The 14,834-nt window shown below is 47.4% G+C and overlaps 2 protein-coding genes across 3 annotated transcripts in view; one reads left to right on the forward strand and one right to left on the reverse strand.

The window, feature by feature from the left end:
- The first annotated feature begins 488 nt into the window (after positions 1-488).
- Positions 489-9,492, forward strand: map6d1 (MAP6 domain containing 1). Of its 2 annotated transcripts, none has more exons than XM_062553974.1 (3): positions 489-1,172; positions 2,828-3,071; positions 8,193-9,492. In XM_062553974.1, exons 1-3 carry the CDS (start codon positions 556-558, stop codon positions 8,268-8,270), a joined length of 939 nt encoding a protein of 312 aa, XP_062409958.1. In that variant the 5' UTR covers positions 489-555; the 3' UTR covers positions 8,271-9,492. The 2 variants fall into 2 exon arrangements, with proteins under 2 accessions (XP_062409958.1, XP_062409969.1); XM_062553985.1 differs by having other exon boundaries at positions 772-943.
- A 2,812-nt stretch (positions 9,493-12,304) lies between these two features.
- yeats2 (YEATS domain containing 2) overlaps positions 12,305-14,834 on the reverse strand; it is a 52,972-nt gene continuing 50,442 nt past the window's right edge. The window contains exons 28-30 of the mRNA XM_062518699.1: positions 14,202-14,276; positions 13,958-14,031; positions 12,305-12,759 (exon numbers count right to left, since the gene is read on the reverse strand). Of these exons, the coding sequence (XP_062374683.1) occupies positions 12,639-12,759; positions 13,958-14,031; positions 14,202-14,276 (270 nt within the window). The 3' untranslated portion in view covers positions 12,305-12,638. The remainder of the gene's footprint in view (positions 12,760-13,957; positions 14,032-14,201; positions 14,277-14,834) is intronic.

The raw sequence follows: 14,834 nt of genomic DNA on the forward strand, positions 1-14,834 counted from the left end.
CTTGACTCAGAGGGGCACCAGTGGAGAGTTAATGTGGTTACTCTAAACCACCTTTTGTAAACCAACTGTTAACTAATGTCTACATTTATTGTCTTGTCTATGCACCATCTGTCAATACTTTGTGTGTCACATTGCACTTTTCTGCTTTTTGGTTGGAAGAAAACTACATTTCGTTGTACATGTATTTGTACTTACTTTGCACAATGACAATAAAGTGGAATCCAATCTAGTAGAATATAATCTAGAGAAACATCAGCTATCTGTTTAAATGTGAAAAGGAGCCAACACACTTTTGTTAACCATATGTGGTCTGGGTCTCATGATTATAGTTATAATGAGTCATATTATGGTAACTGGCAACATTTCTTTCGAGAGTCACCTGATGAACAATTTTCTTTACATTGTTCTGCATCAACTAGAAAGCTTTTGGACCACGTGAGTGGAATGTGTAATGACAGTGTCCCGACACAGCACGGGCGGCTGTGCTCTGCCTGGCATTCAAGCGTACTTACATGGAGATAGCACGCACCGCTGCAATTTTCTAGGAATGGATGTATGTGGACAAATCTGAATGTAACCACTTCTCACATTTTCTTATTTTCTTTCTTTTTTCTTTTTTCGTTGCCCATTTTTTTCTGTCTGGACTACATCTCCATGGCTTGGCCGTGCATCAGTAGAGTGTGCTGTTTGGCTCGGTTCTGGAACCAGTTTGATAAATCGGATCTCTCCGTTCCGCTAACGATTCAGAACTATTCTGACATCGCAGACCAAGAGGTTCGGTCTGTAACTAAACAAGTACTGACTGACAGGGCTCCGAGAAACGACTATGTGACACCGGATCACAGAGGCTCGCCCACGGTACCGGATGGTGGTGGGAACCGGAGATCATGTCGTGGACGCACGGAACCGAGCTTCAAACCCCGAGAGGATTACCAACCCCCCGGTATACCTTTTACAAGTGTCACTCAGTACAAGCAGGATTACAAACCCTGGCCCATTCCGAAAAAGGATAATTTCCCTTGGATTAGCAACGGGGGTAAAGGGGGCGCCCTAAAAGAGAGCCCCATTAACAATCACTCCCACACAAATCACCCAAGAGTGGAGAGAGAGGAGCGGAACCGGCCGAAATGGGGCGAACCGATCGTGGGAACTACTAAGACAAGCTCGTACAGGTATATGGATTTGGGTGCTGTCCATTCAGCACCCTTTATACACGGTGTAGTGATGGTGCGCAAAACTGTTGCAAGTTGTTGCGTGCCCGTAGATGCTGAAGTGGGTGAGACAGATGCGATGTGCTTTAAAAGCAAGTGTAAGTGTATCTGCAGGAGTTACATAAACAGCGCAGCGTTTTTACACACGGCGTGTGTTTGTGACTAGTGTGTGCCGCGGTAGTTTCTTTTACAATCCTACTTGCCAATAATATGCGCTTTGTTTCTAAACTATAATACGCCAATCCATAGCCCTGGCAAGAGTTTTTATTTGGGTTATGTAAGCACGAAAATGAAGAAGAGCTTTAGCTTATGGAGCATATTCTGTAACATCATACGGTAACTGCTGTAAAGTAGAGTCCTGAAACACACCAGTGTCCTCACAAGCACCAGTGGTATTTTTTAAAGAGGTCGTTAAAGGAGCGAACTGGAACTGCATTAATGCGAAGAATGTTGAATAATTGATCTGATGGACTGAAATGTATTGGAGGCGCATCATAAAGCGCTGATATTCCCTCAGGACTGAATCACACACACACACACACACACACACACACACACACACACACACACACACACACACACACACACACACACACACACACACGTGTATAAAAACAATCCTCTAACTCCCATCAAACCTGATATCATTTTGTCATTAACGGAAGCACATCCGGCGCAGCTCGGTCCCGACGCACGCCATTACTCCTCAGTGTGGTTGATGTCCGATTATTGCTCTTTACGCACCACGCTGCTCGACTAGAGAGAGCCGTTTCCATCTCTTCCTCTCCTTTCACTGTTAATTGCAACATTTTCTAGGGCAGCAGAGCTCCCGGATCTCATTACAAAATGAAGATCATTTTGTGCGAAATACAACAGTGTTATTCTAGTGTGTTATATGTGTTCAGAGAGAGAACGTGCGAGGGGTCTGGTGTTTTAGATGAAGCAGTGCATGTGTGCGTGTGCGTGGAGAGAGCATTTTTGGGGTGCTATTCATATAGTTGCAATATGCCTATTTATATGCTATAAGGTTGACCTTGACCACCCCTGACAGATATTTATGAATATGATCTGAATTGAGGCAATATCCCACAAATGATGTCCTTACTTGCATAGTCCCAGGTGCAGAATAATTCCTCCTCCTAAGCCGGCTTTCAGGGACTTTCAGGGACAAAAATCTGCCTTTGATGTGATTTTCTTTCTTGACGCATTTTTATGTCACTGCTTAAGATGTCTTTGAATCCTTGTTTAAAAATCCTCTCAAGTTAGTAACAACGGAGAAGAAAAGCTTTGTTGCTGTGACAGGTACCTGTTGAATCTGTAGTGCAACTCAATTAAAGTCAGAAACAAGGCCCCCTTCAGAAGTATACTGTAACAGAATGTCATTCTAATACAAGTCACTGAAGTCCATTCTAAGCACCCCTCTGCTCTACCGTGCATACTAGTGCACACCATGGTTGTGTACTATTGAGCATACTAAACACCACTGTGGATTACTGTACTTATTATGCAGCTCACTGTGCAAAACTGCACTTGACTCTTTCCTTAAAGCTGTTTTTGAGTAGGTCGGTGCAAATAACCAAGTTTGATTTGACATGCTTTGATGTGCTCACCTACAGGCAGGAGTACCGCCCCTGGACCGGCGCACGGCCGTCCAAGCCGGCCCAGAGGAGGCCCACGTGCCTGAGCCCGGGTTCGGACGGGCCCGAGCCGCCTCACGCCACCAGCTACCAGGCAGCTTTCAGCGGGGGGGAGGCCCAGCGGCAGACAGACAGCCCCCAGCCGGAGCACCCAGGAGCCCAGCCCAACACCGGCCTCGGCCTGCCTGAGAAGCCCGAGATCCAGACCGCTAGCCGGGCGGAGGTGAGAGCTGCCTGGAGATAGAGGGGGTCATCCTGTTCCTTTATCATTGTACTGTAGATTAAATGAGTCATACAGATGAGATGTCTGACGGGGGCCCAGCTGTGGCGCAACTGGCTGGGGCACCTGAACCATACGCTGGCGACCCGGCTTTGATTCCCGCCCCGTGGTCCTTTCCGGATCCCACCCCTGCTCTCTCTCTCCCATTCACTTCCTGTCATTCTCCACTGTCCCTATCATTAAAGGCATAAAAAAAGCCCCCCAAAAAAATACTTAAAGAAAAAAAAAGATCTGTATGACGGTAGTCTACCCCCCAAATGTATGTGCAGGTAGATAGGGTTTGGGGCAGAGAAGACTGAGCAAACTGCAGCAAACTGTACAGTATGTGTGGCTTTTCTCTTTCTCTCGTCCATTCTCCTCGGTTCTCTACTTTCGTTTCCTCTCTTTCTCTTCTCCCCTCCTCTTTTCTGAGTCTTCATTCTTCCAAAGATGCTGTGAAGGTTCTGCACAGTACGTTTTCAATCATTCCCCCTGCCAACTCTTGATGGTTTGAGGCGAGATACGGAACTCCTGTTCGGAGTGCCTTAACGCTGCATTGACTCCTTCCCTCTGGTCCCTAATGAAAGAGATGCACGGTCCAGAAGATTCCCATCATTACCTTCCACGCGCTTCCCTGAATGGAAATGAGTGCCGGAGGCTGAGACACATAGAGTTTGATTAGGATTAAGATCCCACTATAGACAGCTGCAGATTGTCTCATGTGTGTCATGTGTGCTGGCTCAGGGTGACACATTAAATATGTATACACATTATGCATACTTGTTCTGTGATCTCCCACCTAAACTCCTCCTGACACTCGGGACATGTTGTGACAGCTCGACATGTATATGCATGTGTGTGGAGGTCCCAAAGGGCACACATGACTGTGACTGAACCAGATTATGGAGGCATGTGTTGGGAATGCATCTGTGAGCTTGCAGAGGAGAGATCAGGAAGGAGCTGCTGTCTTTCTGAATGTGAGCGCTAAGACGATAAAGAATGGGTGTGCGGCGTAGTGAGAGTGCAAGGCACAGTAAGGAACCGTTAGAATGAGTTTAAGGCACAGTAAGGCACAGCTGTGATGAGTTTAAGACACAGAAAGGCACAGTTGGAATGTGTTTAAGGCACAGTTAGATTATGTTTAAGGCACAGTTAGATTATGTCTGTGGTATCTCATCCTACTCTTCATATTGAGCTGGACTTGCTCATCTAATCCTTGTGCTTCAGATTCTGCATTCATGTGTCAGGTTGGATGCATGAAAAAAGCCCTACAGTACGTACTACAGATACGAGAGGAATTATGATCTGAATCCAAATCCAAATCTGAATAGGATCCAAACAGAGGATTTCAGATCTGAATAAATGTTCTATGTTTGCCTACAAAAAACAACAGATCACTGATCGCTTTGATTATTTCGTATGTATTGGAGTTAGGATTAGGGAAGGGATCATGATACTGTTAGCAACCCATACATTTCAATTTAAAGGAGCAGATTTGCCCATGAAAAAAGGTTATGCCATATTATGTATATGTAATGTGTGGCATAAGGAATCAAAGTGCTGTGACACTAGGGTTACAATATCTGCTGCCCTAAGCTGCTTGACTAGATAATGGGCCCTGCTCCAGGAGCACCTCTTTGGTGGGGGGCGAGCGGGCGAAGATGCCCAGGTAGGGCAGTGCCCTCTGAATCCCACAGAGGGCCATCTGCTTGAAGGGGCAGGAGAAGATGCCCCATCTGTGCCCAGGAGTTTGGCCCTGGCACACTCTCTCACCTCCGATTTCCGCGGCTGGCATCCAAGCCCTAAATAGGAGCCGAGTTCTTGCACATCCGATTACAGAGACCTTGAGCGGAGACTGGCGCTAAAACAGTGAGATATTGTGTCTGGTGGGCATGTGTAATATTTAAGCGGTGAGCCTCCGAGATGGCATGAAAAAGTAGTTCACGCCAGTTTCCTCTCCCTCGGAAGTGTTTGTTGTGCAAGAGATGCGTGCTGTTAACAGGAGGCGGCTGATGAGCAGTGTTTCCCGTGGGCCTCAGGAGCACACAGAAAGGTTCCGCATGGCTCTAGAGCACAAACTTTGTTCTGCCGTGCTCTTCAACACAGCTGAGGGCTCTCCACACTTATACTCATGCACACATCAGCTGGCATTTGGCAACATGTGTGAAGTGTGTGTGTGTGTAATGTAATGTATGTATGTGTGTGTGTTTGTGTGTGTGCGTAATGTGTGTGTATATGTGACACATGTTGACTGCATTGATGCCCGTGTGCTGCACTGCGGTCTGTAAGCGTCTAAATTGTGCTCTGTGCCATTCCGCATGGTCAGCCAGCTGTGGTGGTCACTGCGTGCTGGAGCCCTGCGAAATGGCGCTGGCCGTCCCCTCTGAGGATTTAGTGACAGGCGGGCAGGCACCTCGCTCTCTCACGCCACCCTCCCACACCCACGAGGGTCAGCTGGACAGGCAGGGCTGCTCTGAGGACTTGTCGTACTATGATGTTGTTGTTGTTGTTGATGATAAAGATTATTATCATTATTACTATTGTGAACCAAGATGAAATTGAAGAGGTTTAGACAATACACTGTACCTGAGTGAAATGAGATAGAGACAGGGCTCACACTTTATTGTATGATAGGGCTTGGTGGACTTGGTGGACCTGCCACTGAAACAACACTGTAAATGAGCTATTCATTCAGTGCGTATAAAAAGGCATGGTGAGGCTCTTATTGTGCTATACGTAGCCTCAGCCACAGATGTAGCCTCTTATGTGTGCAGCCATGCTAAAGTTACCACTAAATTACACATGGAGCTTTTAGCCAGCGACCAAAGTGCTGGCAGCTCTCAGTTGTGATCGATAGCGAGCTGATCTGTGAACATTACACAAATCATTCCAGATCAATATGAAATAATCCAGACTCTTGCACTCTGGCTGAGTCATTATCAATCCTGACGGAACCCCGGAGCTCAGAGAGCAGTGCCTGCACTGTGAACAATACCACAGTTCAGCTGCTGTTGGAGACAGTGCTAATATTTGCATAGGCGTGTGAACTGTGCATCATTATTCAACAGTGCCTATCATGGATTAATCAAACCTCTGTCAAATGAATCCAGGGTTTATTAGCGTTCATAAATTGCGTGGAATATCGGCGCCCCAATCCCTCCCTCCCTCCCATTAATCTAGTCTGAGTGCTAAAACAGCAGTGCGCCGGCGTCACAGTTAGCGGTTAGCCATTCCTCCACTTGAGCCTGGAGTGCAGACTGTCTGTGAACAGATAAAATGTCAACATCAGAGTGATCTATGACGTCTCGACTCTGAGCTCTTTGGTGCGGGAGCGGCGGGGGGGGGGGGGGGGGGGCTTGCTCTCTGTGCCCGGGTGGCTATTTGCAGCAGGAGCACAGGCCGTGGAATGAGAGAACTCCTCTCCTCTCCTCATCCATATTCAGCGCAGGGACGTGCTGGAGAGCAGCACTCGTGTTTGGGATCACGGGGCCCTGCGCTGATCAGGGATGCTCTGCTGGAGCAGGGGCTGAACTGGGTGATGAGAAGGAGCGCTGTACAAGCAGAAGAGTGGAAAAGAAGAGATTCCAAACTTCAGCGTGGGCTTGATAGTGCTATATAAACCATTACTCACCATTAAGATTCATTTAAGTATTAGATTAGATTGTAAGTTTAGAGTTTAGCCAGTGGTCAAAGAGAAACACATCCACCCCTATTCATGCAGAGCTATGTGGACTTAGGAAGAAATCTGAATATGATCGGAAAAAAACTTGGACACTTATGTCAGCATGCTCTTATGTTTGTGTGTCCTTACACTGAGACAACCTCTTGACTCATCAAACTAGAGTGTGTGAGTGAGGGATAGCTGTATAATCCTGGTATACAGTGTGTATGTGTGTGTGTGTGTGTGTGTGTGTGTGTGTGTGTGTGTGTGTGTGTATGATTGTTAGTGAGAGAGAGAGGGAGATGAGAGATGGCTGAATTGTCTGACTCTGATCTGCCATGTGTGTATGTGTGAGTGTAAGAGAGAGAGAGAGAGAGAGAGAGAGAGAGAGGGGTGAGAGATGGCTGTATTGTGTGCCTGCAGTGCTGCCTTCCTCCTGGCCTGTGGTGGTGGTGGTGGTGGGGGGGCTGGCTGAGTGAGAGGCCCAGCGCTGGCCTCCTGTGATCAGTGGGCCTGTCAGCAGGGGTGGGCCAGAGCGGCCAGGCCAGGCGTGGAGGACAGCAAATCAAGGGGCCCTCTCCTCCTCTCCGCCTCTCCTCTCCTCCTCCGCCTCCTCTCACTTGGACACGTTCCCCTTTCCCACGATAGCCATGAGCTCACACTCACACACCGTGCCAGGACAGTGGGCCTGGGAGGGGAGAGAGATGGAATGAGTGTGTGTGTGTGTGAGAGAAAGAGAGAAAGAGAGAGATGGAGAGTGTGTGTGTCTGTGTGTGTGTATGAGAGAGCGAAAGAGAGAGATGGAGAGTGAGAGTGTGAGTGTGTGTGTGTGTGTGTGTGTGTGTGTGAGAGAGACAGAGATGGAGAGGTAGAGCAAAGTGAGCAGAGGAGTGCTTAAGAAGGGAGTGGGGCGTAAGCAACTAAATGATGGATGATTTTCCATTTTCCTCAAGTGTGATGCAATGCCACGACTTGCAGTGTTTTTCAGCGGGAAAGCAATTCCACAGATAGGCAGACCTGCTGACACACACACACACACACACACACACACACACACACACAAATACACACTTGTCTGAAATCATTTTTCTAAAGCAGCAGTCACTATTTGCAAACAGGCCACTTCCTGCAAATTAAAACCCCTATTTCTCCTGTGACTTATCAGCTGTTTACTGGAAAAGCAAGAGAGGGAGAGAGAGAGAGAGAGAGAACAAGAGGAGTGCTGGAAAGAGAAGATGAGTGAGAGAGAGAGATGATGAGAATAAGTGAGTAAAAGAGTGAGTGAGAACACAAGAGCATAAGAGACTGCAAGAGAGAGCAAGAGAGGGAGAGAATGAGAGAGGGGGAGAGAGAGAGAGAGGGGGAGAGAGAGAGAGACTGACCTGTTCTGTAGCTCTCATTAATTGTCTCTTATTGTGTTCCAGGACCAGCTGGTGCGGACCAAGCTCTCCCCCAACCCCTCTGCCGTGTTCCAGAGTGGCTCCCGCATCTTTAACATCTAACGAGGTGCTCCAGACAGACAGACACCACATCCTCACCCCCACCCTCACCCACAATCACAGCCCCCATCCACACCCACAACCACCACCACCCCCATCCACACCTCCACCCACAGCCACCGCCAGGCCCCAGACACAGAGAGGCTGCTGCAGCGACTCCTCAGGCCGGCCTCCTGCTGCCCCACACGGCCCTGACGTTTCTCCTGCTCTCTGACTACCTACCTGGACTCACCAGAGGGCCGTGGTGCTCTTGATGTCCCTTGAACAGATCACATTTTGTTCATTTGCAAAAACAAAAGAGCCGTTATAAAGTAGACTTGATTTGATGATTACACCTGATGTTCTGCTCCTTCACTAAAGGCATTATAATGAGTCTGGCATAGATGAATACTGTACAGCTGATGTTGCGTTGTAAGCGTGCTGAGTACCAGTCAGGTGTGTGTGTGTGTGGAGCAGGACCAGTCAGGTGTGTGTGTGTGTGTGTGTGTGTGTGTGGAGCTGGGCCAGGTAGTGGAGTTTAGAGGCCAGAGACGAGAAGAATTCACTCCATCAGTTCCACACGATGGGAAATCTATGCAAAGGGGAAAGGGGGGTGGGCAGTGTTGGCGTTTTTGGAAAGCGTGAGGGGCAAAACATAGCATGTGTGTAATAAAGACAGTGAGGGGGAAGCAGTGAGGGAGAGCAGTCAACACACACACACACACACACACACACACACACACACACACACACACACACGAGATGAGAAACACACGACATGACAAAATAAATCCCTCTCATCAATTCCTTGCTTTTCTGGTCCCAGTCCTGGGGGAAATCAAATATGCATGTTGCGAATATAGTTTGACAAAGCATCTCTGCAGTGTTAGAACACTGATAAACAACATGGCTGCTCAGTAAGCTATTGTGAGTGTTTGTGTGCTTGTTAAGTTGGAATGACTTTTACTTTTCTTTGTTTTGGACATATTCTCCATTTGATTCTCCAGGGATGTCTGTACATGTATGCTTAAAACATATTGATGCCCCCAATGTTATGCTGTACTGTCTGCAAGATTTGTATTATCAACAAAAAGATGCTTGGGAATATTTATTTAATTTTTTTAAAATTCCACCACAAAACTCTTTTCTGACATCTTGGACCAGTTGTTAGATTTTATTTTGTAAATTTGTTGTTGAATAATAAAAAAAGAAGTTGAAAAGATCAAATTAAAATAAAAACATTAGGTTCTTACATGTGTCTTGTTTTTCTTATTTATTTCAATAACAGCTGTAAAGGGTTTAGGGCTGCTCTAATGTGCTTTTTGTGCTGTTCTTAATAAGGGACTATTATGTGTTGTGACAAGCTTTAAAAGCCACTTTTGTGCTGTATAAATCCCCATCAGGATTAGTGTCTCAAGCACTAAATATGAGATCAATCATCTCTCCCTCTCTCTAGAGGAAACTACAGACTTCTGATGACACAGTCTAATTAGACTATCAAACAGCTGTTTGATCCCCTTACTGTCATACACACTCCATCATTTCATCATACTGTGGGGGGGGGGGCGCGTGTGTGCGTGCGTGTGCGTGTGTGTGTGGTAGAACCCACACAGCATTCCTGTCATGGTTAGGGAAGAACGGTCTCTCCAGGTGAAACAGGTCTAGAAACACTGTTGTGTAGCACTTGAGTTCTCTATCAAGGAGGAAAAGCTCACACGCTATCAAAGCACTTTAGGATGAACTAGAAGGGCATTGTTTTTGGAAAACCTTCCCGGATGAGTGGAAGCTGTTAATAGTTGCAAAGGGGGGCCAACTCCATATTAATGCCAATGGATTTAGAATGGGATGTCACTGAGGTTCCTGCTGTGGGTGTAATGGCTGGCGTCCCCACACTTTGGTCCATATACAGTGGTGTAGTGTATTCTATAGATGCTCCAATGCCACAACTAATGTACTGTACATCTCATCAGCATCCCACAACAGAGAGCCAAGTCTCAGCACACGGAACAACAGTGCACACACCTCTGCCTTTAATGTCCGAGCTGGGCCCACTCTGATGGAGCAATGAGGTGAAGAATGATCCGCTGACCAACACACTGGAGAGGTGGGTTAACCATTTTAATACAAGAATATTCATGATCTGTTCTTCTCGATGCACACTGGAAAGTGAAAATACAATGGTGAGATATATTCTACAATACTTACAGACGATTTTGGTCAAACTTTCAGGCAGGTCATCACTCATTAACCATGAACATGCAACAAGCATGTGTGCAACCCACCCCCACATAACACACACACACACACACACACACACACACTCACAGACCTAGACCTTCTCAACCCCGGCTCTCATACAAAGGCGTACGCAATCAGCAGAACAGACAGAGACAACAGCCAAATGTTTATGCCACAGAGCACAGGCAAACACATACACTTACTGTAAGTGACATACACCACATCCATGTTGCTGGTCGTGTTGGATCCAACCAGGCCCAACAGAAAACTGCCCTCTACTCTGCTTCAGAGCCACGCCGGTTTACACCCAAAACATATTAAGACTACGGCAAACCGGCGCACAGGTTGGTCAGTGATACCAAAGCTACTCATGAGTCATGTCATAAAAAGTCCCGGGATGTAAAAAGCAACACAACGGCGAATTAAAGTTAGAAAAAACAACCTACGATGTGGGAATTCTCTTTACATCCTGTTGTACCAGACGCCGGCGACAAACAACGTTACATCAGCGCTCTCAGAACTCGACTCGTCAGGACAGGGACCTATTTTTCCCGCACACACAAAACTGCAGCCGTGGCAGCTCTGCACCCGAGCGCTCCTTCATCAATATTTGATGCCATGATGCACCTGTGAGATGGAAGGTGGAGACGCAGAGACACATGATTCGCTCAAACGGCATAATTCATGTCGGTGAACGTCGGGAGGGGCTTCCCTTCTTATGGTAACTTTAGGAGTAAAAAAAAAAAACAAATCATAAGAACTGATCTTCGATGAAAACTAGACAGGCGGCAGGATGCAAAAAGGCTGCATCGCTCGCTTTGATTGATTTAAAAAAAAAAAAACAAGCTTTAACATTCACTCTTTGAGGAATCCATATCAATCTTTGAAGTACATTTACAGAAGCTCAAGACATCGACTAAAGCCATTCAGAAACATATTACGTAGTTATCAGACGATGGCAACGATGCCGGATAACAACCATTATTAGATCTACAACGTTAGTATGTGTTGAGAATAATTTAATTCATTCACCACCCTCTGATGCTGGTATAAAAACCTGCCATGGACAATAACACTGGTTCTATATCCAATACTCTTGTCCTGCAGGAAACATAATCAGGTTTCATAATGAGCACACACACTCTGCGCTAACCTTCCTGCGCAACTGAGGTGATCTGTGTTTGTGGGGCCCAGATGATGAGGATCTGCTGCAGACTACAGGCTGCTGCAGGAGAGACTGGGCTGGCCCACGTCTGGCCCGCATCTGGGCCAGAGGCACTGAACTATCTGTCCACCTGTGGGCTGAGGCTCTGGCCTGGACGCCAGGAAGGTCCGCTGCAGGTGCTGCTGTAGCATAAGTTCCCTTCAAGCAGCTGTTTGGTAAAGGTCGTCTGAAGCGACTTCCAGGCCATGCTGGATGAGCTAGTGATTGGATGCAAGTGGTGAACGCACTTCACCTGGCTGCTGTTTATACAGGGCCCAAGGACTTTACTAGTCTTTGAATACATACACACACACGCACACACACACACACACGCACACACACACACACAACCTGGAGATTTAAGGCCATATGTGCGTGCACGCACACACACACACACACACACACACGCATATAAATGCATACCGCACGCACACACAAATAGAGGACCATGTGCTTCCCACTCCCTTGTTGAGAGTGTGATCATGTTGAATAGCCCAATAGAATAGCCCAATAAATGCCCAGTGACGCTGAGCAACTCTGCCAATATATCTACATGCAGACAAGTTTATAGCATCAGGATATGGTCTCAGCCCCCCCACCCCCCCACCCCCAACAGTCTTGACTTGACATCAGTATTACACATAACAGTGTGGCAGTATACTGCCTAGTGAAGCCTTCAGAGTGATCGCCCACAGTAAATACACATCTCCCCAAACACAGCTTCTCTTGTAACCACTAACATTTGCTCGGGGTTCACTGTGGTCGTTTGCCCTCAATAAATATAGCCAACCCCAGGGCGGTTGTAATGTCGGCGGGCGGGTCCAAGGCTCCGGTGCCATGGCGACGGGTCTGGTTGTTCTCCTGGGCTCAGGAAGGGGACGCGTGTGGTGGGTTTGCCTGCGGGCCCGGCCTGTGCGTGTGTGTGGCTGCGTTTCCGGCGGCGACGGGCCTCAGTCCGCGTGGCCGTTCTCCTTGAGCAGGACGCCCATGTAGCGGTTGGTCAGGAAGTCGCCGGCTGGAATGCTGCTAACCGATTGGTGCACGTTCATGACTGACACCTCGCGGGGAGCCCTGGAGTAGACAGGAGGTGGGACAGAGTGGGGTTAGAAGAAGGCAGTGTTGATACACGTCAGTTTCAGTTCATTTCAAATTGGACTGTTCATACCGAACTTAATTCAGTTGGAACGCCACAACTTAACCTCTGTAAATGTCTGAATGTGGAGATAAGAAACCAGCAAAAGTTTACACAGGATTGAGTCTTCTTCTAAACACACACACACACACACACACACACTGCAAACAGCTCCAGGAGATGAGTACTGTGTGTTTTGGGTCTGGTAAACAGTGCGCTCGCTAGAGAGAGACTCACATCTCTGCTGGGTTTCCCTCCTCTCTCTCTCTGAGCTAATCCTGTTTTTATCAGTAAGACAACACCACAACAACAACAAGTGTTTACTGAGGCAGGCGGCAGGCCCTGCAGCCAAGGCTGGATTAGACTCCTTCCTCTGCAGCTTCTGAGGCTCAGGACAACAATGCGCTTCCTCACTACAGAGCCCTCGCCACGTTCCTTACAGCGCTTGGGACTGGTATCTGCCACATGCTTGTGTGTGTGTGTGTGTGTGTGTGTGTGTGTGTGTGTGTGTGTGTGTGTGTGTGCATTGTGTCTTAGATGGTTGTAGTGGAGGGGCTGGATATGTGAATATGTGTGAATATACATGTATATATGTGTGTGTGTGTGTGTGTGTGTGTGTGTGTGTGTGTGCGCACAAAATAGACGTAGGCAGCGTCTGTGTGTGTATGAGTTAGAGGGTTGTATGTGTGAATATGTATGTGTGTGTGTGTGTGTGTGTGTGTGTGTGTGTGTGTGTGTGTGTGACTCAACAACCAAAGCCTCCTCCTCTCCCAACAGGCCTCTACTGTGTGACACCACTGTCTCCAACTTCACTTCCTCTGCTGCCACACACACACACACACACACACACACACACATATCTAAAGAACTTCTAAAGATTTCTATATATACATCTTTACATAAGCCTCACTTCCAAACTCACTGCCCCATTTCCCCTGTCTATTGGGAATGACAGATCACACTCAGACTCGGGCCCAGACTTAAAGGACCAACCCGACTGGCCCGGGGGAAGTGGAGACAACTTAGAGCAGTAAACAGTCCTTCATCATCGACAGCTTCCTGCCTTCACAGCAGGTGACGGAGGAGAGGTGGAGCGCTGATGGATGGATGGATAAAGAGGAGAGGGGGGCATCTCACCTGTTCTGGGGGGCCTTCATGTAGGCGTTGGCCAGAGCTTCTCTTAAGACGTCACTAGCAAACTGCTCTGTGGCCTAAAAAAAAGACAACGAGGAAAATGGATTATTTTCCCCCTTCAGGCTATTTTTACAGCTACACATGGGTTCAGTTGCTTTTCCCCACAGCATTTACACCACAGCAGATAAACGGAGTGAAGAGCGAAAAGGTAAGAAAGGGCAGGGCCCCGGGGTGGACACTCCCTCACCTTGAGGATCATGGCCTCAATCACTGGAGCAAACACACTCTTCTCCACCTCCACCGGCTGGAAGGTTACACCAATCTACAGAGAGAGAGAGAGAGAGAGAGAGAGAGAGAAAGTCAAATGGATGTACTAGGTCAGTCTCCTTCAGTAAACCAATGCCAGGACAGTGATGGGTACACCCATGCTTCCCATTCGCCTTCTCCATAGCAAACCTTGACTTGGCTCGACAACAAAAATAAGTTTAAAGAAAATAACAGGTGTATCTACTATCTAGACAAAAAGTAATTAGTCAACATAAAACAAGAAGTAAATGTAAATCTACACATGAAGAGTTTGTGAGGTGAAAAAACAAAAGTTGTGTTCATACACACAAGGACTTGTTTCTCTTAGATGGATTAATCCCTAGTCCTGGGTTCAGACCGAACTCCAGTGGCGATCTCCATTGAGAAAGAGCCTCTAGGACTAGACTTCACCCATGTATGGGTCACCGGCCCATGGAGTCTATATGAACCGCAAGGCAGGGATCACACTGACCAGTGGTAAGCAGCGGCGGTAAGCGTAGCGCAACGCTCAGACCATAATAAGTTCTATCTTGTTCCTAAGCAACACACACGGATCGTCTAACCTGACTAGAAC

Source organism: Sardina pilchardus, chromosome 2, assembly GCF_963854185.1.
Source record: "Sardina pilchardus chromosome 2, fSarPil1.1, whole genome shotgun sequence".
Classification (NCBI taxonomy): Eukaryota; Metazoa; Chordata; class Actinopteri; order Clupeiformes; family Clupeidae; genus Sardina; species Sardina pilchardus.

Excerpts from the sequence above, each read along its gene's own strand:
- map6d1 (XM_062553974.1), top strand. The coding sequence starts at position 556 with ATGTGGACAAATCTGAATGTAACCACTTCTCACATTTTCTTATTTTCT. Across the intron at positions 1,173-2,827 it reads ACTAAGACAAGCTCGTACAG|GCAGGAGTACCGCCCCTGGA; the intron begins GTATATGGATTT and ends GCTCACCTACAG. Across the intron at positions 3,072-8,192 it reads AGACCGCTAGCCGGGCGGAG|GACCAGCTGGTGCGGACCAA; the intron begins GTGAGAGCTGCC and ends ATTGTGTTCCAG.